Source organism: Pongo abelii, chromosome 12 (genome assembly GCF_028885655.2).
Source record: "Pongo abelii isolate AG06213 chromosome 12, NHGRI_mPonAbe1-v2.0_pri, whole genome shotgun sequence".
NCBI classification, from domain to species: domain Eukaryota; kingdom Metazoa; phylum Chordata; class Mammalia; order Primates; family Hominidae; genus Pongo; species Pongo abelii.
In genome coordinates, this window is record NC_071997.2 from 102,029,384 (window position 1) to 102,056,800 (window position 27,417).

At 49.0% G+C, this 27,417-nt stretch overlaps 1 protein-coding gene across 1 annotated transcript in view; it reads left to right on the top strand.

The window, feature by feature from the left end:
• Positions 1–27,417, top strand: part of CAPN13 (calpain 13) — a 91,006-nt gene that overhangs the window by 49,065 nt on the left and 14,524 nt on the right. The window contains exons 6-17 of the mRNA XM_002812157.4: positions 366–540; positions 1,517–1,591; positions 6,560–6,651; positions 10,334–10,408; positions 11,500–11,645; positions 13,448–13,596; positions 18,976–18,987; positions 21,130–21,326; positions 22,351–22,384; positions 22,746–22,802; positions 26,241–26,298; positions 26,405–26,463. Coding sequence (XP_002812203.3) covers positions 366–540; positions 1,517–1,591; positions 6,560–6,651; positions 10,334–10,408; positions 11,500–11,645; positions 13,448–13,596; positions 18,976–18,987; positions 21,130–21,326; positions 22,351–22,384; positions 22,746–22,802; positions 26,241–26,298; positions 26,405–26,463 — 1,129 coding nt within the window. The remainder of the gene's footprint in view (positions 1–365; positions 541–1,516; positions 1,592–6,559; positions 6,652–10,333; positions 10,409–11,499; positions 11,646–13,447; positions 13,597–18,975; positions 18,988–21,129; positions 21,327–22,350; positions 22,385–22,745; positions 22,803–26,240; positions 26,299–26,404; positions 26,464–27,417) is intronic.

Consider the following 27,417-nt stretch of genomic DNA (forward strand, 5'->3'; position numbering starts at 1 on the left):
ATAGCCCCATGAAGCTCATTAATGTGCCCAAGTTCAAGCAGCCAAATTTGTGGCAAAGGTGGGGTTCAACCCCTGCCCTGTGGCTCCAGCACAGGCACTCCCAGCCTCTCGTCCGTGCTGCCACTTATGGGACTGTGCAGGCCTGGGGGACCAGGGCAGGAAGGTACAGAGGATGGTAGGAGCCCCTGGAGCTGCAGACAGTGCTAGAATCTCCATCCAGGCAAATGGGAGGTGGGTGGCCATGGTCAGGAGTGGACCAGGCAGCCCCTCACCTGGGAAATAGGCAGAGGGTCAGTGCACAAGCTCCCCTCCCAGAGCATCTCACCAAAGTCACCATGATGGTTCATCCCCCGTTCCCCTCCCAGGCTGCTTGGATCCTATTCCGATCTGCACTATGGCTTCCTCGAGGATGCCCTGGTGGACCTCACAGGAGGCGTGATCACCAACATCCATCTGCACTCCTCCCCTGTGGACCTGGTGAAGGCAGTGAAGACAGCGACCAAGGCAGGCTCCCTGATAACCTGTGCCACTCCAAGTGGGGTAAGTCAACGGGGAGCCCTTTTGCACCAGTTCAAGCCTTTCCTCAGCCAGGAATGCTCAGCCAGGGGCCCATTCAGCTAAGGAGGGTATGGCAAGCTGCCACCATTAACGAACACTGATAGCGTGCTTTACCTGGGTCACCTCATTGAACCCTACAGTAGCCTGCCTCTAAGACAGAAATTGCAGAATTCACTTCACAGAAGAAAAGGTGGGCTCAGAGAGGCTACCTAAGGTGCTCACCATCACACAGCTCATAAGTGGCTGGACAAGGCTTCCAATGCTGCTGCCTCAGAGCCTGGACCTACTGCTACAGCTCCCGAGCAATCAGTGGGCTTTACCATGTACTGGAGAACGCAGCTTCAGGTCCTTTGTATTTTGCCGTAAGTTTACACGGAGCCCCCCAGGGCCCTCTGATGCTCACTGGCTCTAATGGCAGCACCCAAGGGCAGCATGACCCATTTTGAAAAGCTTGGGTGACCCTCCAAATTATTTGAGTCTGTTCTGAGACATCTGGTTTCTATCCACGGGGATGCTTCCTTCATCTTGAAACATGTGGGCTTTAAGTCACACATCGCTAATCCAAAATGCCACCAGAAGCCCAAGATGCACTTTAAACTCCAGTTACTCTCAATGTGGGGGTCAAGTGATTCCTGACTCCTGCGAATGTCCCAGCAGACATATTTGTGCTGTGTCTCACTGATGACATGTGGTTGGTGGAGAGAGTAACCCAGGCCCTCGGGACTCCATGGGGTTCTGTCACTCATGGGGGTGGTGCCCTGAGGCATGAAATCCCTGGGGCCTCAGACACCCAATGGCCTTCCAACTCTGCTGCTCTAGAAAAGAGTTCCAGGCCATATACCAGTCCCAAGTGAGTCGGTGGGTCCCAGATGGCTCAGCGGCTGTTTGGACTGTGTTCTTCTATTTCTTTGAAGAACCTGTAGATGTCTAATGTTTGGTATGCTTTTCTGCCTTGAAGCCAACAGATACAGCACAGGTGATGGAGAATGGGCTGGTGAGTCTGCACGCCTACACCGTGACTGGGGCTGAGCAGGTAAGGCTGGCTGCTGGCCTGTCCAGCTCTCCCCTGGCCTCTGCCCCAGTGTTCCTGTTCCTCTCAACAGGGGCCAGAATCACATGAAAGCCCAAGAAAGATGAAATGAGGATTTATCACCCTCGCCTCTGTGGTGACTTGCACCGTGGACAGCCTCAGCTCCTTCCGTTCATCCAGAAGTTCTGACTCCCAGTGTCCTCCTTTCTGAGAACCCACCAGAGATCTTGCTGTCCTGTTGCTGATCTCAGACAGTTCTGACTGTCTATCTAGACTGGGAGATCAGCCCCAAAGGAGGTAGAATGAACTACCCAGTTGACTCCAGGGAGGAAGTTTTGCCCTGAAAGGGGTTTTATTTGTTACATGCAAGCTAAATTGTTGTAACAAAGACACTCCAAAATATAGGGTCTTAAGACAAAGTTCATTTCTCTCTCAGGTAAGCAGGTGATGCCAGGACTAGTAGGTGGCTCTGCCATCCTCAACATGGAGCTTCCATCCGTGAGCCCAAGACAGCTGCTCTGATCCCTCATCTTCCACCCAGGGGAGAGAAAGAGGCCAGGGGACAGTCATACATCCATATAGAAGGCATGAATTGGAAGAGGCATGCATCATTTCTCTCACATCCCATTAGTCTAAGCTTAATTATATGACCACACCAAGGCCAAGGGAGGCTGGGACATACACTGTCTAGCTGGGCCCCATATGCCCAGATAAAACTTTATCCTCATGGAAGAGGAGGAGGCTGGCACTGTAGGACAATCGTGCTCCTCAATGGAAGAATTGACTTTGGCTGGACAAAAATGTATGTGATCACTGGCCTGGAAAATACTACTGAAGCACAACCTTCTCTGTTCATAAAGGAAGAAGCTGAGGCCTGATAGGAGAGATGTCTTTCACGAGGTTAGATAGATAGCACCTGAGAGATAGCTGGTCTGGACACTCTGTCTCTTTAGTGTCCGTCTACATTTGTCACCACACTTGCGGTGACAGCACTTCCTGGCCATGGTGTGGTTTCCTGCAAGTGTTCCCCGATCTCTGTATTTCCCACAACACTTGAGGTCTAATAATGTCTCCTAAGCCCTGAGAGACCGAGTTCCAAACTCTAGGGCACATAATTTCCCCCAGGACTTTATGGACTGAGGACTGCAGAGCATCAGGCTCTACGTGTGGCTTTCTCAGACTTGCCTGGCCTCTCCTCCTTTCCCACATGTCCTTCCTCTCTCTACCCATCTGTCTCTCTTGTCCATGGACCTGAGGCCAGTTGTTCCATTGTTTCATGTTTTGATTGGTGTCCCAATCACAAAACCAAGACAATATCTCCAATTTCTAATGAATGCTTTTTGGACAATAGGTAATTGTCCAAAATTGACCTCAGCACTTCCAGATTCATGGAAAGAGAGCTGTTATCAATTAGTAATACCTGTTTGGGGCATGAGATGAGGAAGTCAGGTACCTTTGCAATGTATTTGCCATTCTTGGACAAGATCCTTTTTATACATTGAGATAGCCTTTGTTTCTCCTTTGAACACAGGGGAGAAGGGACTTGTGTACCCAGAGGTCCAGATGACCTTGGAGCATGAGTCTCTGCAGAGGCTGGCTGTGGAGATGGCAGTGACTTCTGGGTTGCAGAGCAGCTATGTGAACACCTAGGGCGACAAAGGGGAACTCGGGAGTCCAAGTGTGGGCTCAGCTGCCATTTGGGCTCCTGATCATGATACCCACAGCTCGAACATTTGTGCCCCCATAGTGTACACTTGGAGTTGTTTCAATAATATACTGAGTGGTCTAAGCAGAGCACCTCCCCTGGGAAGACAGGTGATCAAGACCGCATGTCCTGTGTAATCCATCCCTGCTCCACCATTCCATGTAGCTGACACTTCCCAGAATGTGTTCTAAGAAGCACTAGCCTCTATGAAAATGGGTTTCCAAATACATTTGGAAAATGCAACTCACTATATCCCCTCCTTGGAGATTCAGAGTGTACATTCACATTTTAAAGACTCCAAGAGGCCTGTATGAACAGTGCAAACACTGCTGGTTTTTATTGTACCATTAGCCACAAAACCATTTTTGCTAGGAATAACTATTAACGGCCAATGGAACTGGCATTCAGGATAATTCATTTGAGGAAGTACTACTGCAGGGTAGATAACTTGGGCCACCTCCTGCCCAGTAGCACCTTTTCTGAGCACTGAGCAGGGTCAGAGGCAGAGTCAGAGGCCAGGGAGTGAAGAAGCATGTGGCTGGCCCATTCTTAGGTGTAGCCATGGCCTTGTCCTCGAGTGTGACCCCTGCTCCCCCAGACCAAGGCCTGTGCGAGCACCAATAGGTCACTGTCATAAAGGAGGGACACAAGGGCCCAAGAACTGACTTGGTTAAAGATTCCTCCTCCAGAGAGAGGAGGTTCTAACTCGGAACCACAAGTATAAGATTAAAGCAGCCCATAAATGTGGCATGCTTTTTAATCTGCTCGTCCTCCCTCTAGGCAGGACACAGACAGGAAGATAAATGAAATTGGCATTTTTTATTATGCACCTAGCTCAGTCGGCGATTCCCCTGGGCAAAGGGGTGAGTGTTTATCTGCATGCCTCATTTAGCCCTGCCTTCAGCCCCTTTGAATCGCAGGCTGCTTTTCTCCCCCGCGCCCACTGGAGCCCCTGAGTATCTGTGAGGCACTGAGGGTGGCTCATTAAGCTGTTTGGGACACCAAGTGACCATTGCTTGTGTCCCTGCTCCATGGGCTCTGTCAGGTGCTGGCAGTTAACAATAAACTGCGTATCCATCCTGGCTAACACGGTGAAACCCTATCTCTACTAAAAATACAAAAAATTAGCCGGGTGTGGTGGCGGGTACCCGCCTGTAGTCCCAGCTACTCGGGAGGCTGAGGCAGGAGAATGGCGTGAACCTGGGAAGCGGAGCTTACAGTGGGCCGAGATCGCGCCACTGCACTCCAGCCTGGGCAACAGAGCGAGACTCCATCTCAAAAAAAAAAAAACAACAACAACAATAAATGGCGTGCAAGGCCTGGGGTGCCTTAGGGTAGGGCAGACAGGGGTGGAAAACCTGGGTTTGTGCCTCTTGGAGGCATTGAAAGTCAGAACCCCTTTTGCTGAGGTACTGGCCAGGGAGCGGGGCAGGCAAGGGAAGCAACAGAAAAGAGCCTTATCCGAGCCAGGCTCCTGGGCCGCTGTGTGACTGTGCGGCTCCTGCACAGCAATGCCCCACTGATGAGCATGGGAATTGACCAGGTGGCTCAAGGGTCACAGTCGAGGCCAAGGTCACAGCCACATTCAAGAACGAACCTTTACTCACACCCAGTTCCAAAACTAGGAGCCCGGACTTTGAATATTCACCGTGGCAGGATTGGAATTCTGCCTCCGCCGCTGTCTTAGCGGTCTTGAGGAAGTTGCTTAGCTTCTCTAGCTGTTTCCTTAGCGCACATTAGCAGGCACCTAGCTCTGACCCCTGCCTCCACCTGCAGCTTCTCTTCCACACAGCAATAGTCTATTCTATTCAGAGTGTTGTCCTTCTCCTCTGACCAAGAATCATGGAGCAAGTTCGCCCCTTTCCTCACCCCTCTGGGCCTCTGTCTCCTCAGACAACATTAGCACAGATCGATATCACAGCTACAGCTCAGTCATATTTTAATTCCTCTCGCCCGGCTGAGGGCTGCGGGCTCCCGGGGATGCAGGTTCAAGGGTTGGCTGCTGTGTTGTTGACACTTTCCCACAGTCCTGCCCTCTGGCTCAAGTGGTGTGAGGGAGCAAAGGGGTAGACCTCCTTATCTGAAGTGCAGGACTATGAGTTACCCCAGACAGGGGGCAGCGAGAGAAGAAAGGGAGGAGGAAAGGAGGGAGGGAGAGAAGAGGGAAGGCAGGGGGTAAAGAAGGAACGGAGGGATGGAGGGAGGAGAAAAACGGAGTGAGGAAAAAAGATAAGAAGGAAGGGGAAGAGGGAGGAAGGAAGAGACAGACGGAGGAAGAGAGGAAGAAAGGGAGGGAGGGATGAAGGGAGGCAGAGAGAAAGGAAGGAAGGAAGGGAGGGAAGGAAGGAGGGAGGGAGGGAAGGAAGAATAGGAGCAGGGAAGGGAAAAAGGATAGGGGCAAGGGGGGAAGAAAGGAAAGAAACAGAAGGAAGGAGGGAAGAAAGGGAGGGAGGGAGGAAAAGGAAGGAAAGAAAGAAGGAAGGGAAGACGAGAGGCAGTAAGGGAAAAAAGGAGGGTAGGAAGGGAGTGAAGGATGGAGGGAGGGAGAAAGGGAAATTAGGAAGGGAGGAAGGAAGGGAGGAAGGGAAGGGAGGGAGGAAGGAAAGGAAATGGAGTGAGGGAGGAAGGAAAGGAAAGAGAGGGAGGGAGGGAGGAAAGTTCAGGCTGTTGTTGGCCATCTTCTCTCAGACCAACGTGTCTCATCAGCTCCGGGATGCAGGACAAGGAGGGCTAGCCTTGGCTATCTTGGTTCACAGGCCATCTCAGTCTTGCTCAAATCTGCCTCCTCTACCCTCCTCACTCACGACAGTGCTGTTGAGACTGCACCATAGCTCCCACTGGGCTGCTGGCAGAGAATCAGGTTGTGTCTGTGGAACAGAGATGCCATCCATGACAGGGCTTGGAGGAGTCTGGGGACCCATAAAATTCTCTGCAGCCCGAAGCAACATCCCCTGCTGTTTATCTGCTATTAAATCTCAACTCACTCAGGTTCTGGGATTCAGTCTTAGGGAATGATAAAGTTGCATCTGCCCTTGCAAGGGGCTGAGCGGAATGAGGGGCCATTTCCTCGTCTATCTCATTCCAATGCCATGCAGGCAGTAGAGAGACATTGATTTTTTTTTCCCCTTTCAATTTTTTTCTGGCTGCAGCCAAATGAGGTCAGAAGTTAAATTGGTCCTTGGAGGTAAAAGCATCTGCATTCATCCCCCTTTCTGCTGACTTTTGCTGTAGAGCACTGACAGTTTCCTTTTCTGTTTTCTTTACAGATTCAATACAGAAGAGGCTGGGAAGAAATTATCTCCCTGTGGAACCCCTGGGGCTGGGGCGAGACCGAATGGAGAGGGCGCTGGAGTGATGGGTATGGCTTCTGGAAACCTCTCTCCATCCTTCACAGAGCACTTGGTGTCGGTAGAGCCTCCTGCCCATGAGAGCAGGAGCTGTCTCACCACTGTGCATCTCACTGCAGGCCTGTCCAGCTCACACCTACACGTGGCTATTGGTCCAACTCACGCTCCTGTGATGCCATCCGCCAAGCAACTGTGAGGCACCTACTGTGTACACCCTGTACTAAGTGCACTGTGTTAAGTTGGTGTTGTGAGGTATATATGGATGACAAGACCCAGTGCCCACCCTCCAGAAGGTTACAGTCTACAGCAGGGAATCCACATTCCTAGAATTAGTAAAAGTGGTGGGAGGCAAGGCAGGCAGGAGCTAAGCCCCAACTTGGCAAGACACAGATGGACAGAAGGAACTACAGCCCTTGGAGGGACCCATGGGATTCTGATCCTGAGCATGTCACATCATCAGGGTGGAAAAGGTGTCCTAACTGGGGGCAGTTGGGGAAACTGATGCAAAGATCTGGATGATGTTTTTGTCGAATCTACTCAGCTCACCAGTCTTGCCCTACTGCTCCGGATGCCCATGAGTACTCGGTGCCTGGGATATAAATGAAAAGCTGTGCCTGCCCACAATTAGATCAGGAGGGACAGGAGCTAAGATGTCCCATGGGGGCATAGCTGTGTGGTCAGTGCTTTCCCCAGGGAACTGGGCTGGCATTTCCCAGCTGCCAGAGGGGTGGACACCTAGGCCCCCAGCCCCTTGCTGACTATGAAGGAGACAGTAGTCCTGAGAGGACAGAGGGGCCGCAACAGGTTACTTGCTCCTCTGGGCAGCCAGTGAGGCTCAGCCCAGTCGCATTCCTCCAGGGGTCTGTGTCCATCCGTGAAAAATGTGGTGACACAGCAGCTGCTGCATCATCGCCCGTGGGGCTGGGGGTGGGGAACATGATCTGAAAGGAAGTACAATCCGTTCAGACAAACATTAATGGGCCCAGCACACAGTGAAATCAATACAGTGAGGACGGTGCATTCTGGAAGGCAAATACAGAGCCGGCCAGTTCTAGGCCTGATGCCCCAGGCTAAGCTGTGGCAGGACCACTCCGATCCCCCATGACCTTGGCACCCCTGGGAACTCAGCCAGGGTGGGATGAAAGTATGATTGGGATGGAGGGCGAGGTAAGCAGAGATGGAATAAGGGATGAAACAGCACAATGAATTCCTAGAATAAACCTAACTGTGACCTCAGATGCCCCTAGGAGAATCGGGCAGCCGAACCGCCTCCCCGCCCCCGTTTCTCCTCTCTCACCTCTATTCTTTCTTCCTTCCCAGGTGTATCCTTTGCCCTTTCCAATATAAATCCTAATAACCTCTGGCCTTTTCCAGTTCTCCTTCCCAGTCATTACTCCAAGTTGCCAAATATGGCCCAGAGGGTGACAGGATCAGCCAGCGCCCCTGATTTGAGGCTGCCTCTTTCGATAGAAGTAGAGGGAAGGCAAATGACAATGAAAGATTCCCTTGGGTAGGAGAAGAGGCAGTATATTCACAATTGATATTTTGCCCGTGTTTCCCATGCTAAATATCAAATGACCAGTGAAAGCAACAGGGGACACCAGGGTTTGGGGAAGAGAAGCTTCCCGTGGGCTGGCATGTTCAGGGAAAGCTTCATGGGTGGGACTGAACTTGAGTTGGCCTTGTGGCGGAGGAAGTATGACTCACTTCAGAAGAGATCACTAGATAGGAGGGGAACGCATAAGCTATGGCACACAGCTGGGAACATTGATAGTCTGTTCCCGGCCAACAAGCCGGCCTGAGGCAGAGGAAGCTGGGAGAGAGAGTGCTGGGAGCTGACACTAGAAAGCCTGATGCCGGAAGTCTGGATTTATCCCCTGCAGGCATGGGCATAAATGAAGGCTTTTGAACATGGCCATGATGTTTGCAGAGCAGGGACTGGGGGAGACGGATCTAGCAGAACCTGTTCTGCTGGATCACTTATTGTACCTTGGCTGACTGCTGAGGGTCACCACTTTGCACCAGAAACCAGGCTGGAAGGAAGTGACGGGGACTGCATAATCACTGTATCCAAGCAGGTGGTCGATTTCTTCCCCACTTCTTAGGAATGGAGATGGATGGAGAGCACCGGATGGTCTAATCTCAGCCATAATTGAAATTTCAGTCGCACACACTTAAAGGCAAACTTGCATGAATCGATAGTGTATTGATTTACACTACATTTATTCTCCATCACACATTGCAGAAAATGTAATTATCACTTAATTTTAAAATTGCCATTTTACAATACCACATCTGACTGCCTCAGCCTGCAGCCGGAAGCCTGAGTGGTGGTCCCTGCCTTGCTGTCCTAGCACAGAGGGGACCCTGGCTCCCCATGCAAGCTCATCCATGAGAAAGGTCTCATTGAGCTTTTGTGCCTCTGAAACCCATTGCCCACAAGCATGCCTCCCCTCTAAGGAGTGGGCTGAAGGAGCAGCTGCTCCCTTCTGCTTGTGAGGGTCTCTTCCTCACCAGAGACCCAAGGACTGGCTTCTGGAACACATCGTTCCAACAAAGTGGGCAGCATTAATTAATTAAGCAAACAAAAAATCACTGTATGCTATTAGGCATGCAATTACTTTTGCACCCACGTAATACATGCCAAGGCATGGGCAAAACACCTGTGATGATAGGATGACCAGCCAGGCTCAGGAATCTCATGGTTCTGGGAGTCTAGTGAGACATAGCCACCAATACACAAAGTAATGGTAACACAGTGGGCTATGGAAGCTCAAAAGACCTGGAACAGAGGGCAGATGGGGGCCAAGCAAGGCTTCCCAGAGGCAATGCCCTTTAAGAGAGAAGATGAGTAAGAGCAGGTTACAGAACTGAGAGGAGGAAGAGGGCGCCTGGTGCAGGGAGCATCAGGGTGAAAGTTGGGCTTGGGGGGGTGGTGGTTTAAGGAAATGAAGACACTATTGCTGGAGAATAGAATTCAAGAGTGGGGGTAAGGTGAGGAAGCAAGAAACTGGTAACATGGAGAGGGTGGCAGAGGCCAAAGTTCTCTTTAAGGAGTGTGAACTTCACCTTAAGAATAATATGGAACCACTGATGGGTTTTAAGTAGGGAAATAATATAATCAAGTTTACATTTTAGAAAGATCATTTCAATGGCAGTGTGGGAACGGATGGGAAAGTGGGCAGAACTGAGTTCAGGGAGACCAGGTGGACATCCAGAGGGAAGGGCAGGGAGCCTGAACTAGGGTAACAGCAGGAGGGATGGAAATAAGTGCCTGGCTTTGAGAGGGGTTTAAGAGGTAGGATCAATTAATGAATGCTATTCGATGATTGTTTGGATGTGGGGGTGTGAGAGAGGGACTCCTCATGTTCTTGCTCAGGCAATAGGAGGTGGCAGAGGATGGGTACAGTCAGGGACAGGTTGATTTGAGGTCACTACGGGACTCTATTGGAAATGTGGGGTGAACTACAGCACAAATCCATCCAGACTTCAGGAAAGAAGACCAGGCTGGGGACAGATGTTTGGAAGTTGTCAACAGGTAGAGAATAACTGGGTCCTGTCCTAGGTAGAATGACACTTGCCATGTGCTCCCCAGGAATGGTGACATGTACAGAGGGTCCCTGTTGACCCACACATGGTTGAGAAAAAATGCACTGGAAAATCTCACCCTGTGGTTTGTTTGTCCATACTCAGGTCTCAGGAGTGGGAGGAAACCCGTGACCCGCGGAAAAGCCAGCTACATAAGAAAAGGGAAGATGGCGAGTTTTGGTATTTACCCTTCTTATACAATGGTGTTTTAAATCTTTTATTGCCCAAGTCTTCAATCCCTACCCTTTTCCCTAAACATTTATGAAGATGGAAAATAGCTTTGCAGAGACCTGTTTAGAGGGAGCCTATTTTCTCTACCAAGACACAAAAACTTTGGATGAAAAATTATTGTAGGCTCCCTCTTGGTGGGAAAGTTATTTCAGTTATGAAATGCTGAACTTTCCAGGACATTTTAATAGTAAAAGAGAATATTGGCACCAAAGGCTTGAAATCTGTGGTTTCCTGGAAGCTAGGATGCATGGTTGTCATGCCCATATCTTCTGTACCATCTTGCTGGGACCCTCGAGCTCCCCAGTTTCCTCTAGTATGACCTCAAAAACAGCAGCAGGATGCAGACTCTATAGCTCTGTGTGAGACATGGGCTTCATCACCCAGAAGTCACACAGGACTAGATGTTTTGAAAACACGTTCTCGGCCATATGCTCACATCTCAGAGCATGACATGTACATTCCTCAGAGGGTTGTCTGGTTTACGGAGTGATGTATTTCAATGGAAATTAGCATGTGTGGAAAGGAGCATGGATCTAAATAATTAAGAATCAGAGGGACAAATATAAATTAGAAGGAAATCTTTCCCAGTATCTCTGGTTTAATCACAGTAGGAGGTGGGATTTTAGGTGTGGAATCCATTTTAGGCTGATAAAGACCTCAACAATAAATTTGGCAAAACACCCTAGGGGAAAAGCAATTTTCCTAGCAGCTTAGAGGACCCAGAGCAGAGAGAGACTGGCAGTCGTCCCACTGACCATGAAAGGGCTCACCATTGGATCAATGGGTTAAGGAGATGGCAGTAAATGATAAAGCTTCTGCCAGGTGACCGGCAGACCCCAGAACTTGACTGCGTCCTTGCCTTGCCCTCCCAGCCACTGGAGCAGAAGGACTGAAAAGATAGAAGGGTGCTTGATGCTGAATGAGCCAGGATCAGACACTGGCCTCTGGGCAGGACAGTGGCTATGCTGTAAAGTCATAGGAACGCCCACCCTGGGGACACAACCACTGGTCACTGAGTGATGTATATCTGTTTTTAACAGGATGTCATGTCAAGATTTCCAACAGAAATTTGTCGCCATGTTTATATGTAGCGAAATTCCAATTACCCTGGACCATGGAAACACACTCCACGAAGGATGGTCCCAAATAATGTTTAGGAAGCAAGTGATTCTAGGAAACACTGCAGGTAATCATGACGCTGGTGGTCACACTGCCCAACTGGAAGCTGGCTGCCCCAGCCCAGCCCTTGCATGGCTTCAGCTCTCTCTGGTCCTTGATTCTGGACCATGAGCCTGAAGCTGAAAGGAGGGGAGTTTGTCAGCATGAAGAGACAGCGACTGCTCCTCTAAGTAAAATGATTGCTGTAGGGGCCAAGCAGGAGAATCTCTGATGTGATTCTCCCCCAGCCCTCCATGCTGTGCCAATATCCTTCCACTAACCCCCTCCTGCTTCCTGGGAGAAGAGTGGGCTCACCACCCTCCAGTAAACGTCCAGGACAAGGGGGAGGGCTGCAGAAAGAACACAGGAAAAGAGTCAGGGACTAGGTTGGACCCTTGTCTTTGCCACATACTGGCCTTGTGATGCTGGAAACATAATTGGTCACCCTGTCCTCAGCCTCCCCAATACTCAGCAGTGGAATTAGTCACACCTGTCTGTCCTTGAGCCTAGAGAGCACTACCTAGGCACAAGGGAGACTATCCCTGCCCTGTCTTGGCAGGTATGTCCCTGCTGAAGTCCCACAGGTAGGCGCATCTGAGCCTGTCTTTGAGCTCCCCTGAGATGAATCTTGTTGATCATGGCCTTGGGAAAGTCACATTCCCTCCCTGTCCCTCTCATTCCCTGTTTGTGCCATTGTTGAGTGAAATAGCTCCCTGTGAAGAGGAACCAGAGTGTGCTTATACATCCTTGATAAAAGAGGCTGCGTAAACAATGCATTTGTGTGTGTGAGTGTGTTTGTTGTGTGTTTGCACCCAGGGATGCATATGCATCCCTTCCTCTGGGCACCTGCCTGTCGAGATGGTTTGTTTGAATGAGCCCATACCCCAGGGTGTCCCTCTTTTTTACCTCCAGGCTCTAGTGATCTACAGAACTTCTGCCCAGAGAACCTTATGACCAGGAGGTCTTGTGCAGAACCTCAAGAGCTGCTGAGTCCATCTTGGACAGCAAATTTACTGATTCCTCTTCCTGAGCTGCACCTCTCTGATTATAGGGCCAAGGCCCTCTCCCCTGGATACAATGCTTGTCAATGAACTAACAAAACCTGTACATCAGGGCCATTTTTAGTAATACCTTACAATGGAAGAAGAAAAGGGAGCCAGCGATCGGGCACCTGCTATGTGCTGCTAGATGCATTTTAATGCACCATCTTATCCAGTCCTCGCAGCACATCCATGCTATGGTGGTCCTCTATGCCTCCCCACTCCCTTGCAGAGCTCCCCCATTGTCAGTCCAATCTTCTGATGTGTATCAGTTCATCTCTATCTTGACTTATCTTCATTCTTCCATGTATTTGAATCTAATGGTTTTCATATTAGCTCGCTCTCTCTTATTCTGGCTTTGATAAGCATGCTTGCATAGAAGAGTACTGCAATTGCCATCTCACTGCCTGTTTTCCTGTCTCTAGTTGTGCTTGGGTGGTTCATGCCATTTCAAGGCTCTGATGGTTACCACCAATGCATAAGCTAACATGTAGCTGGGAACTCTGGAATTTCACTTATCATTATAAAATAGACTTTGACTTTACAGTTTAAGAAATATTTTTCACACAGTAGGGACTATACAACCTCTCCTGTGTTTAAGAGGAGGAAACCAAGGTTTAGAAAATTAACTTGTATCTCAAGTAGTAACTGTGGGGATTGGGATCCAGGCCTTAGGTCTCCAATCCAGAGTTCACAACACAACCCCACAGAGCTCTCTGCATTGGACATGGCCCTGCCCGGGAGTCCCAGGAGTGGAGCTGAGCTCTAGTAACAGCTCTTTCTGATGCAGGAGGACCTCGGAATGATGCTCAATTCAACTTCTCTGTGCAAGAGCCAACGGAAGGCACCAATGTTGTCGTGTGCATCACAGTTGCTGTCACACCATCAAATTTGAAAGCAGAAGATGCAAAATTTCCACTCGATTTCCAAGTGATTCTGGTAAGGCAGCCTGCTTCAGGGTTTTCCCTTGTAGAAATTTAGTGTAAACCTTGAGTTGGGGAGAACAGCTCTGGCCAGGCTTGGAGATTTGACTGCACCACAGCCTTGGAGATAAAGCCCAAAGAGGCTGTAGCATTCATGCAGTCCAAGTCTAAATGTGCAAAAAATCTGAGGCCAGAAAGATGACACTCGACCATGATTACAGTGGGACTCACCTGCCCGTGTCGCCTGTCAGCGTTTTCTGGGATGCTGCAGAATCTAATGCTTGCTACTCAAAAAGTGGTCTGGGCCAAGACCAGCTGTTCTAACAAAGCAGATTCTGGGCTTACTCCAGACCTTCTAAATCAGAATGTTTAAGGACAGAGCCTGAAAATCTGCATTTTCATAAGCTCTCCAGAGGCTTATGCACATTAAAGTTTAGAAATCATTGGCTAAACTTTGGAAGTTGCTTAGGAAAAAAATAAGCTGTCTAAACTATTCTGAGTATAAATCCAGGAGGTGTGTTTTTCTCTTACATTTAGACCAAAGTCGAGTCATCGTCTGGTGGCTGGCATGCAAACTTCTGCTTGGCTACCCTGAGGCCAGGTTTCCTTTCCACCTAGGCTCTCTCTCCTTTCATGGTTTTATGAAACTTTTATTTTAGGTTTGGGGTTACATGTGAAGGTTTCTTACATAGGTAAACACGTGTCACGGGGGTTTGTTTTACAGATTATTTCATTACCCAGGTATTAAGCTCAGTACCCAGTAGTCATCTTTTCTGCTCTGCTCCCTCTTCCCACCTTCCCCACTCAAGTAGATCCCAGTGTCTGTTGCTTGCTTCTTTGTGTTCATAAGTTCTTATTATTTAGCTCCCACTCATAAGTGAGAACTTGCGATATTTGGTTTTCTGTTCCTGCATTAGTTTGCTAAGGATAATAGCTTCCAGCTTCATCCATGTTCCCAGAAAAAACAGCTCTTTTTGTGGCTGCATAATATTTCACAGTATATATGTACCACATTTTCTTTATCCAATCTGTCATTGATGGATGGGCATTTAGGTCGATTCCATGTCATTGCTATTGTGAACAGTGCTGCAATGCACACTCACATGCATGTGTCTTTATGGTAGAATGCTTTATATTCCTTTGGGTATATACCCAGTAATGTGATAGCTGGGGGAATTCATTTTTTAAAATATCATTTAAAAGAAAAAAGCTACGAAGGAAAATCTGATCTCTCTACTCCCTGCTATTCCCCCAAACAATTCACTGCATCCCCCAAATCAAGTGAAGATTCTCAAATCATACACCCCACAGCTTCTTTGCACTAATGTGGATAATTAAGATCATGCACTCATCACATGCTGGGATCCTCTCTCCTCATAATAGAGTTGAAGAGACTGAGGCCCCAAAAAGTGAAGTGACATGGTCAGAGTTAATGGCAGAGCTAAGACTGGCTTCCAGAGGTCCCCCAAGCCTTCAGTCAAACACACAAGTCACCTTTCTGAGCACCAGGGATATCAGAGGTCCTTTAACAGATTGGGCTGGAGCTTGAATTACAGTGTCTCTAGGAATGATTTCAGTTTCTGTTGACTGAGCTGAAGGCAAAATTCACAGCCTTGGGTATCAGCACATTTATGGACAGACACGGCTCCTGGGTACCCCAGACATGGCTGAACAATCCTATGCATTGGCTGTCATTCACACTAATAAGAGGGCCTCACAGTGAGAGAATAAGATTGTGTCTCTCTAATCAGAAATGCTTTGGACCAGACGTATTTTGCATTTGAGGTTTGGAGGATTTTTGCATTATATACTTACTGATTCAGCATCTCTAGTCCAAAAATTCAAAATCCAAAATACTCCAATGAGCATTTCCTTTGCGTATCATGTTGGTGTTCAAAAAGTTTTGGATTTTGGAGCATTTTGGATTTCAGATGTTCAGGTTAAGGATGCTCAACCTGTACTTCAGAAGTACAAGCATGTTCACATTCATTGTCTCAAAAGCCCAATTAGCGCCACTTTTGTAGGTGTGGAAGCTAAAGCTCAGAGAGAAATGACCTATCCAAGGTGCACCTTGGAGGTGACAGGGGTGTTTGATCCCAGGACTTAGGGTCTCAGGTCCAGGGCTCTCAGTAGGGCTTAGGTGCATGCCTTTCTGGTGATACTCATGGCTCCAAAAAAAACAAAGATTCTGGCTCTAGCAGAAGGAGAGCTTTTGTGTTCTGCTCTCCTTGACCATATTTCCATTTCCCAATTTCAGGAATTTGGCAGAGAGAAATCACTGGGGTTTAGCACAGTAGTTTTGAGGTGCCTCAAACCCGCTGATGATATCAAAGGATATCTCTTAAGGATGCAGTAGTACACAGTTGTTATTTTCATCACCACCTGGTACCTGAACACTGTTTCCACTTTAAGGGAATCCTGGTGGGAGGCAGGGCCCAGCCTCCTACTGCAAGCAGCTAGAGGCCAAATATTCCCTCAACCAAGCCCTTGGATGAAAAGTTGTAGACTTGTGACCCAGGCCTGCCCAATTAGATGCTCCCTTCATCTCCCCCTCACCCCTCACACACACACACACACACACACACACACACACACTCAGACACTCACAGCCTTGGCAATCGAGGAAATAACCAAAACAGGTGGGAACAACTGAGGATTATTTGCTGTGTAGCCATCTTGTCTGGCCCCTGCCCACCTCTGGGCTGCATTTTCTAGCATCCCATCGATGTTGTGAGCTGTCCTTCCAAGAAGCATCTTTCAGCCCACCCCAGCCTGAGATAGTTTCCAGGGCTTTCAGATGAGAATTCCTGCTGACTCTGGCGCCTTCTAAGAGGACCCTCAGATTTTCCAGCTCTCACCTCTGGGAAGAAAAGGCTAAAGGCAGAAGGAGAGATTTGTGAAAGGCTGAGAAGGAACCGAGGCCCCTGGTCTGCCCAGCCAGGATTGACCAGGTCAAGCACCAAAGAGGCCTACTAGAAACATCTCAGCCAACTCTTCCTTCTTCTGAGCTAAGACAGAAGCCCAGAGAAGGATCAGAGCTGCCCCGGCACACACGCAACTTCTGAGGCTCTGTTCACATGGGTGACCATGGGCCTTGTGTTGATTCACCCAAAGTCTTCACAGTTCAGGAACCCTACCAAGATTGTAACCACCCCATTTTTAAAATCACATCAAGCCCACTTTCCTACTTTTCGGCCAGAGATGTGTTACTTCTCACCATTTACCAATTTGCTGAAGGAACTCTCAGACCCAAGAGCTCCTCAGGCTTCCTGGAGATCCCAGCAGATCTTGCAAGATCCTGATTGAGTTAAATGTCAAAGAACAGTTCAGACCTGGACAACTCAAATGACACTTGGGTTGCTTTCACAGTTCAGCTGAGAAACAGCAAGGTACCTGCTGGCAGCCAGGCTCTCAGAAAGCTGCAGGGCTCAAATGGAGCTCCAAGGCTCCAGTGCTGACCTGCTGATACGATGATGCTCCAGCCCTGGCATGGGTCTGTGACTCCCCAGTTGCTGTGGGAGCACTGCTCTGCTTTATGTCCAACCAGACCTTGATGGGATATGAATAGGCAGGGAAAGGACAGGACAGTGAAAAGGATGAGGGTGGATGAGCCATTTCATCCTCACCTCCCTCAAAGTTCCTCCCCAAGGCCTGGACTTTCCACCTTCCTCCCAGCCCACCCTTGGCCTCCAGAGAAGTCGGCTAAGAGGTCTGTACACATGGGTGGGGCCCAGTGTTAACAATGGAAAATAATCAAGCCAACTAAGGAAGACATCACCTGGTGGTGACAGGGCTTGATTACAAAGCAAGAAGCACAGCTTCCCCGATTCCCAACTCTGCTACTTAAACTGCTGAGCCTCAGTTTCTACACCCATAAAATAGGGAGCCCAACATTGGCTTGCAGGATTATTGTGAATATCCAACACATTACATAAAAGTGCTTTGCAAACTGTAGAGAGGCTTACAATGGAACTGCATCCTCAGGTATTCCTTCTACTACATGAAAAGACTGGAACATGGGTATCTCCCCATTCATAGGCACACAGACATTCCTGCAAGCATCAGGGATGGGAGTGCAAGAACAGATTCCCATCTATTTACAGTGGTCTGATAGAAAAAAAGAAGTTGACTTCTCAGGGAAGCTCCCAATGTTAGGCAGCTTACATTTGCGCCAGGTTCTGTGCTATCTGTCAAAATTTCCCCCTGCCTTTCAATGCGATCAGCATTGCTGTGAAGAGTAACCACACCTTTCAGGGCTGACCAAAGAATACCTCCTCCTCTCAGACACCTCCTTTTCTGCCTCAGTTTCCTTCCTCTTGCTGTTCTCTGCAATTGAGTGGGTTTCATTTTTTACAACCTCACACAGAGCATGAGTAACCAGTCATCCCAGTTCACCTCTAGGTGTGCCAAGGAACAGGCAGGCCACACAAGGAAGAGGAATGTGTTCCACTTATAAATTTTTTGAGGTTATCCTCATTGATCCATTCCATAAAGCTATCAGAGGAAATCTTGACACCCAGTGGGTCACCAAATCAGTCCACAAGCATGGGGAGATGTGTGGGCTGACATCTTCAGGCTGCAAGAGCCATGGCCTTGGAAAGGGCCATAAGTTCTGCCGTGCTATTGGTGGTTCTCACCATGCAACTTGGAGAAGGTGCAATATTCTCCAGCTCTAATGTTATCACAGATATAAGTAATGTTTGTAAAATTCGTACCTAATAAATTTAGGACAGTCATGTCTGCTTACAGCTATGTGTCTGTTAAAACTAGTCTGCAGATAGGTCCATGAATGCTTTGTCGAATCATGAAAGTTAGAGTGCAATAGTGTTTGAAGACTCTAAGTGATGGTGTATCTTGTTCTTATAAGAAAAATTTCTTTTGTCTTTACTTCATCTTGTTAGACAGTAATATGTCAGTGTTTAAAACATGCTTTGTGGTGGCCAGGCACAGTGGTTCACGCCTATAATCCCAGGATTTTGGGAGGACAAGGCAGGCAGATCACAAGGTCGGGAGTTCAAGACCAGCCTGACCAACACGGTGAAACCCCGTCTCTACTAAAAACAAAAATTAGCCAGGCATGGTGGCACGCACCTGTAATCCCAGCTACTCAGGAGGCTTGGGCAAGAGAATTGCTTGAACCCAGTAGGCGGAGGTTGCAGTGAGCCAAGATTGCACCATTGCACTCCAGCCTGGGTGACAGAGCGAGACTCCATCTTAAAAAAAAAAAAAAAAAAATGCTTTATGGCATAACAGGTATAAAATAAATTCTTTAAAAGAGAGGAAGAAAAGGAGAAGGAATGCAGGGATGAAACCAATGAGCCAAGCTGTTCAGTTCTGCTTGCCTTTTTGTTTGCGTCTGAGTACCTAAATCTGCCTTTCTCCCTGTTTCCAACAGGCTGGCTCACAGGTATGGCTCAGCGTCCTCCTTGCCCTGCACCTCTGCTGCCGTCTGCTGGTGAAGTGTTAGGCCACTTCCAACGCCCGTGGCCTCCATGTGTTCAGTGGCTGCAAATTCAGTCTCGCTAAGTCTTACATCAGACACAGGCCTAGAATCCCCAAACAGGTTCACAAAGCAGGAGAATAGTTAGGTGTCCTGGTCTGAAGCTTCGACCCTTTGAGCTGTTCTCTTGCTAACATTCAAGTGAAACCATCCTCAGGCCCGTGGCCTCTGATAGAGAAGATTGATGGAGATGGTTCCTTTTTATTTAAGATGAGAGCAGCACTAAGGGGTACCTTGGAAAGATCTTTAGCCTCCTAAAGTAGTCAGTCCCCAAATCCTCCATAAGCAGGATGCATGCTCTCCAAATGCAGCTTCAAGGTACATCCTTGAGCCCGTCTTGCAAGAAACTGCCACCCTCCTAAACAGATCATCTGGCTCAGGATTGGTGAAAGGTGACTTGCCCATATGAGGAAGGATGGAGAAGGACAGGTGGAGTTTGGAATACCTATCCTCACAGGCACTCAGACTCACCCCTCTGCCCGTGGCTGAGAGTGCTGAGCCACCAAGAGGGAGGTGCATCTGCCTGGGGACCACAGACGAAAGGGAGGAGCAAGATGTGGCCACAGACAGCAACGAGTGATTACAGCACCTCCGGGCCTTCCAGGGGAGCCTGCCTGTGACGGTGGTTGCCCAGCCACAGAGCTGGGGTCAGGATCTGACTCTGGTCCCTGACACCCCAGCTATGAAGTGGAGGGTTGGGATGGGCATTGAGAGAAGCACTCAGGTGCAAAGAGCCATCAGTGTCTCAGGTCCCAGAGCTGGAGAACAAAGTGGCACTTAATCCAGGAAAAGCACAGGACCCATCCCTAGAACTAGAGTCGAGTCTGTGCATGACCAGTCCTGGGTGTGTGGTTTGTTGATGCTGGATACTCTGAGCAATGGACCAAGAACCCCCACGTTGTTCCCCCACACTCACACTTCCCACTGCCACTGAGCAAGTCTGTTCTGAAGGATCAGGAGCCTGGACAGGGCTATGAGGGGCCAACAGAGGGAGCAGGACAAGATAATGGGTAAGCAGGGAGACTGTTGCCTTCTAATTATAGGAGGCATGCTGCCCACACACCTCTGCATGCCCACTGCCTCCCCGTGCACCCACACATGCATGCGCACTCACCCATACCCAGAGCCACGGGACACTGCTGACCCTCTGGAGAAGAACTGATTCCATCATTGCTTTTGCCATAAGGGCCCAAGCAAGTCAGGCTCCCAAACATGCTGAGGCTATTGTTAATGTCAGCAGAATTACGTTGGAGATGCCACCCTGCCATACCCCTGGGGCAGTGGCCTATCTCCTGTTTTACCTTGGAGCCCAGCCCTGTCCCTACCCCTGAAAAGAAACTTTCCCCTTTCCCATTTTCCCTGCAAGGCATAGCTCATAAATAATCATTTCCTGCTGCATAACCATTCGAAATGGAATCCCTATGCTTGACTATAGTAGGGAAAATTTGTTTAGCAAGGGGTTTTCATTATATAATATGTATGTGACATCTGGTAATAGGAACTGCATTATATTTGTTGTTTTATCTCTAAGAAAATATTGAAATAAAAGGAAAATGATCAGGGCCCATTATTCTCCAATGAGAAGGAATCTCGGGGCTTCACTGGAGAGATGAAACAGAAAGTGAAAAGAATTCAATTCTGTAGTGGTATAGCAGTCCAAAGTATTCTGCTAAACATTCAGGAGAAGGGGCTTTAGGGGCCCCAGAAGAAAATCAGTGTCAAAATGATGTCACTAGTTTCCATGGAAGTTTTCTTTCTATATAAGCAGGGAGAGAAAGCTCAGAAACTCAGGATGCTGTTAGACTCAATGAGATAAAACTGTGTGTAGTATTTCTTTGCATCCATTGTAGTGTCCAGGGTCTAGATGAAATGACAGTCTAAACACTACTGCTTTTTGAGAGTTCAGTTGAGCACTGTCTCCATTTATAGAGCCTGTAATGTTATCTTGGTGAATGCAGAGGGTCTAGAAGGTGGTGGGTCTTTCTTGGTGCCTGGGGTCCATGCACAGAGGAGGCTTTCTCACAATAATTGTGTTTCCTCTAATTCCAGCGGTTCCGGGAGAAATTTCCACCCGTGTTTTTTTCCTCATTTGGAAACGCTGTCCAAAGCTCAAATAATAAATTCCGCCGCAACTTCACCAAGACTTACCATCTGAGCCCTGGGAACTATGTTGTGGTTGCACAGACACGGAGAAAATCAGTGGAGTTCTTGCTCCGAATCTTCCTGAAAACGCCAGACAGTGACAGGTACAGAACCCTCTGGGATTCTAAATGTTTTATTCTACTTAACTTTATAAAAACACATTGTGTCGTTATGGGCAGTGCTCTGTGCATTCGTGCAGCTTGTGCTATGTCACTGGGGACACGATATTGGCCCCACTCTAGAGCAGCTCACCATAAAGGGGGAGCGAGAAAGTCTATGAACCAAGAACCAGACCACAAACAGGATGGGTCCATTGCCAGATGGAAATGCAAAGTGGCAAGGGAGGACTGAGTGGCAAGAGGGACTGAGGAAGGCTTCTTGAGGGAAATGGCACTTGAGCTGGGCTTTGAAGAAAAACATAATTTAATAGTTTAAAAGGGAAGGCGATGGTGGCCATGGGAAGGTAGGTAGAAGAAAAAAGCATGAATGGCAGCAGGGAAGTGGCTGTGCACAGGGCTGCTTGGAGAGTAAGTAGCATCGGCATCCATACAGGAAGGTGGTATTTGGCCAGCATGTCACATGGCCTGAAATGTGGGGTATAGCAGGGAGACAGTGAAAGATGGGCCTGAAAGAAATAGTCCATCATGGGGGGGTCTTCCATGCCAACTTGATCATTCAAGACTGGGACCAGCAAGTGCTCACCCCACTGGGCCCCTTGTCTCCTCTTGGGCCCAAGACAGACATTGCCATCATTACGGCAGTCTTTGCAGCTGAGCGTTGGTGAGACCCTCTAAGTCCAGCATGCCAGGCCGCCATCATACCACCAATAAGAGATGGAACCTAAGGCAGAGCCTACCTGCCATCCTGACAATGGGGGTTGCTGGAAGTGTGTATCTGGTTGTGGAAGGAACCATTTACTAAACAGTTAAAGACCAGACCATTTCCAGCCAAAAGGCTGGGCTCGTGGCCACAGTGCTGTAGCTGCTCACTTCACGTCCTGCAGTGCTGAGGGTGCCCCATTCAGGAACTTGGCATCAATATCCAGTGCCACCTGGGTGCCCTCTATATGCAGGCCCCCTTTGAGTGGTGAACTGGTCATCCTTGTCACACTGTCCTCTGATTTTCTAGGCACCTGAGCAGCCATTTCAACCTCAGAATGAAGGTAGGTACGCAGCAAGGTTTGGCCGGCAAGCCTCATTGGCCCCATCCCATCCCCAAGAGCTTCCGTCTCCTTCTTTGTGCCTCCCCCTGCCCCCAACCAATGAAAAGAGAGACACCATGATAGGCCGATGAAGGCTCAAAGAGGTGGGGTAGGGGGAGAAGACCAGGCCTCCAAGGCTAGGCTCAACCCAGCCCTCTTCCTTCCACAAACTTCAGTTTTCTCATTCCCCAGAAGGGTTTTTCCAACTGCCCAATAAAGCCTCTTTCTCAGATCTTGGCAGGGATTGTTGCGCCCTTGCTGTACCAGATGGGTGGCCTCCTTCCCCAGAAGTCTAACATTGTCTGTTTTCCCTTTGATCCAGGGAAGCCCTTCAGAACATGGCTCCCAACAAAGCATTTTCAACAGATATGCTCAGCAGGTATGGTACCTAGCACCCAGGGGCCTTACGTGGGAGCAGAGAAAGGGGACCTGAGGGAGGGACAGCTCTCACAGGCCCTTATTGGGATGCAGAAAGGAGAAGTGACTTGATGGATTATTTTACCTGCCTCTCTTTCTGGATCATCTCCAGAACTGCTCTGGCTGCCATGCTCAGTAGAGACGTGGCGCCCCACCCAGTGTCATCTGGGGGACATCAAGATGGAATGTAGAGCTTAGAAAGAGAGGGGATAATTATGGGGTGTGAGGTGTATTGCCCTCTAATTCTTTAAACAAGCAATTGGCAGTACCCCTTGAAACCTTTCCTTCTCCTACTCGGCCACCTCCCACAAACCTGGCATCGTTCCTCCCGGGAGCTAGCCAGCTTCAGAAAGCACATACAGCTTCCTTGCTGCCAAACCACCTATGCGCACACAGGATTTCCTTAATGGCTTAATAAACTGTTATAAAGAACTCCTTGACTTGTCAGAATAAAATAGCTGCCAGGGGCTCTGCACAATGGGCCTCTTACCGTTAATAATTGTGTTAGTGTGGAAAGCGGAAAGTGATACCGATGATCATCTCTACCCTGCCGCCTTGAACCAGGAAAAGGCCAAGGACAGGAAGGATGGCAGGCCCTGCCTCTGCATTCAGAGGGTTAATGGGGCAGTGGTCACCCAGAAGCAGCCTGGGCCAAAGTAGGGAAAAACTAAGAATGTGGCTGGAATGAGTGGCCTGTGTTGCAAAGAGCAGCTGAACACAGGAACACGGACCTCCATGAAGTCGGTACCAGCCCAGGATCCAGGTCCACCATCTGGGCTGATTCAGGAGGCACTTCACTCTCTGCATGACAAGGCCGGCCAAGATGATTGTCCTCAGTCTGTAAGCTCCCGAAGGCAGGGATGATATTATATGCATTCCTTGTCCCCAACACTGATCACTGTCCTTGGCCCGAGGAGGTGCTCAATCATTTCTGTTGAATTAAGACAGATCACCTCCCCCAGAGCAGATGCCTGCGTGAAGGTTAGTCCCTGAGGTGGTTAGCAGGGCCTGATTAGGATGCCTGAGACTAAGCTTCCTTCAGTGGCTGGTGGCAAATTCTCACACATGGCCCATGCACCTGTACCTCTAAAATAAAAATGTTTGCCATATGTGAAGATGGGACAGATTTTCTAATCAGGACTTTTCCAAACAACAGCCAAGTTCCTCCTCATAGAGGGTGACTGGTGGCCCACAGGGGGACTTCGTGGGAATTAGAATAAGACCCCAGTGTGGCATTCTGCCAGATACATGGCTGGGAAGCAGAAAAGAGACTAGATTCCAGCCCCCTTTCACCTCTCAGCCAGGCACTCTTGAGAAGGACCCACCTGGCAGTGTTCTGTAATCCTACAAGCTGTCCTCAGGGTCTGTGTCCTCCAAAGAAAGTTTAAAGCAAAATATTCCTCCATGCACTCAGTGTCCTCTCTTCTGATCTTTTCTATCACTTTAACCAGATTTAAACTAATACAATGGTTGCCAGTTGCGGTGGCTGACGCCTGTCATCCCAGCACTTTGGGAGGCCAACGCAGGTGGATCAGGAGGTCAGGAATTTGAGACCAGCCTGGCCAGCATGGTGAAACCCCATCTCTACTAAAAACACAAAAATTAGCCGGGCATGGTAGTGCACGCCTGTAGTCCCAGCTACTCGGGAGGCTGAGACAGGAGAATTGCCTAAACCCAGGAAGCAGAGGTTGCAGTGAGCCAAGATCGTGCCATTGCACTGCAGCCTGGATGACAGAGCAAGACTCCATCTCAAAAAAAAAAAAAAAAAAAAAAAAAAAACCTAATACAATGACTTGATACTACCACCGGTTCTTCATTCACTGTAGTAGTGGTGACAGCTCCATAACCCAGGGTCTGCCTGTGGGAAAGGAAGGATCCACTTAGACTCTGGGATGAGCTAGGTCTATCCACCAAGTAGCCAGCATTTACCCAGCACCCGGACATTACAAGTCCCACACTAAGCTTTGGGAATCCCAAGGAATAGCTTTTGGGCATCTTGCATTGTGGTGGTCAAGCCAAACATGCAATTTTTTAGGAGACTGTTTAAGCAACCCTCACCTCCATTCTTACCCTCATCTCCTCAGACTCTTTTGGTTGGTTATGGAGTGCAGGACCCAGGGCAGGCTGTGTTCTCACATGGGAATATGGAGGAAAAAGACATGGTCCATGCCCCAAAGCTGCTTTATAGTGGACGATTCCATGGAAGTTGGAACTCTTCATTAGCATGCTAACTGCTGTTCAAAACGAGGTGTCCTGAGTTTCTGGAAGAGAAACTCAGTTGATAGTGGTCACTCAACACCAACTTTCCTGATAAAACCCAAAGTGAGATGTTGGAGAAATGACCCGAAGACCATCTTCAGGCACTGGAAGGATGCTTTCCTCAGGGGCATCCTGACGGGTCATCCTTCGAGGTGAGGACCCCATCCGGACAGGCTCTGGGGCTGTTTGTGCTTCCAGTTCAAGGTGGTAAGGCCAATCCTGGGAGATGGAAGGTGCTGATTCTCAGAAGACCCCCAGGAGGCACCCTATTCTACCTGACCAGTGCCACTCTACAGGGCCACCTGCTGATAAATCTTTCCAGCACCAGCTCCCCATGAAAATGCTTTCCCAGGGCGATAGCAGCATAGCATCCCCTCTTCCCTTCCCAGGCTGGACGTGAGGAACAGCCGCATATAGAACAGCTCCATGTCTCTGTGAAATTGTCATCAAAGACACTGCCTGTCAACCTGCTGGATGCCCCCAATATAAAATCAAATGTAGTTAACTGCCCCAGAAGTGGAGGCCAGGAAGAGTTCCTCCCTCCCCAACCTCAATTGCTTCCTGCTCTTAATCCAAAGAAAACCATGATGTCTCCCTTTTTGCTTCAGTGGCTGGGAAAATTAATGCTAAGTAATGTGCTCAATGATAGCAGTTTCTCTTAGCCCACGTTTCTGGTATTTTTAATTCCTATTATCACACACGTGCACACACACACACATACACACACACACATGCACATAGTAGTCATAGTTTTTCCTAGTTTCTTCCTGGAAGCAGTTGGGGAACACATCTGAAGGGTTGAGTTGATTCATTCAACAATACTTACCCTGAGGGGTTCCTAAGTGCCAGAGTTGGTGGGAAGGACTAAACTGCTTTCAGTCCAGTAATGGATACAGAGAGGAATGCAAGATCACCCACACCAGGGGCCAAGCATCAGGAGTGACCAACATGACAGATGTGCAGGGGAGGGAGTCACTACTATGGCTGGGAGCCATCAGGTAAGGCTTCATGACGAGGGCAAGATGGGTACATTGTGGGGACTAAGTGCTTGGAAATCTGAGTGCTTTTACACGGCAGGCAGATGTGCCTCTCAGATCCTGGCACTGATATAATTCCTGCATTCCTTCCTTGTTTGGATCAGAGGCTGGACATTGATGCCACCCAGCTTCACAGCCTTCTCAACCAGGAGCTTCTGACAGGTATGAGCAGCCCAAGGGCAAGCTGGCCCCATCCTCCTCCCTGCTGGCAACCCCACCCCACACCCCACTGTCAACACTTCAGTCCTTCCTGTCCTTCTCTCCTCAGGACCTCCAGGGGACATGTTCTCCTTAGATGAGTGCCGCAGCTTGGTGGCTCTGATGGAAGTATCCTTTGTGGTCATCCCTCCCATGCTCTGAGCACCCCTCTGCTCTGTGGGCTTCCCCAGAGACCTAATTAGGACAGTAGGGAACCCTTTTCCCATCAGTATTTTCTCTTCTTCCCTGTCCCTGAGTTTCTGGGGATTCTCTACTAACTCACTAACGTGCCACAGCAACAATGATAACAGTTACCATCTATCAAGCACCTACTATGTGCTGATCAGTGTACTGGGATGTGTGTGTGTGTGTGTGTTTGTGTGTGTCCTCATAATTCTTGAAGCAATCCCTGTGATACAAAAAAGTATCATCTCATCATACAGTAGAAGATACAGGAGTTCAGAGAGGTTAAGTAATTTGCCCAGATCACACAGCTAGTCAGGACTCATGCTCAGATTTGAAGTTGGAGCTTTCAGCCTCCAAAGTCTATGCTCTAACCTTATCCTAAACCGCCCCTTTATAGCACCGTTGGGAACTATTTTCCCTTTCACCCGTTCGCTTCCCACTGGAGGAGTCTCCATTATTTAAATTTCTTACTTCAACAAGTCCCCAATTCAATCAAGACAACTACCACCAAAACATGGAAAACTGCCTGGTCTACACAGCAGTTGCATCCCAGCATTGCTATGCTGCATTCGTAGCGGGAGACGATGGGCAGAGGCAGTTCAGAGACTCACTCCAGGCCCGTGGCTACAAGTGTGGGACCAAGAATTGAACCCCAGGCTACTGACCCTCCTCCTGATTTCCATTCCCCAGCGAGCCATCCTCCTCCTGTGTACCCCTCGCTTGGCAAGCAGAAGAGGCTGACTCCATGAGTGTAGACCCCCAGATGCTGCCCTGCCAGCCCCTCACTTGGCAGTGTGCTGTCTCCTGAGACGCATTGCCCTGCTCCCGCACCATTGACAAGGCTGAATTGGGACTGTGAAGCCGGCTGTTGTGAAACAAGAGGGCTTTTTTGATGAA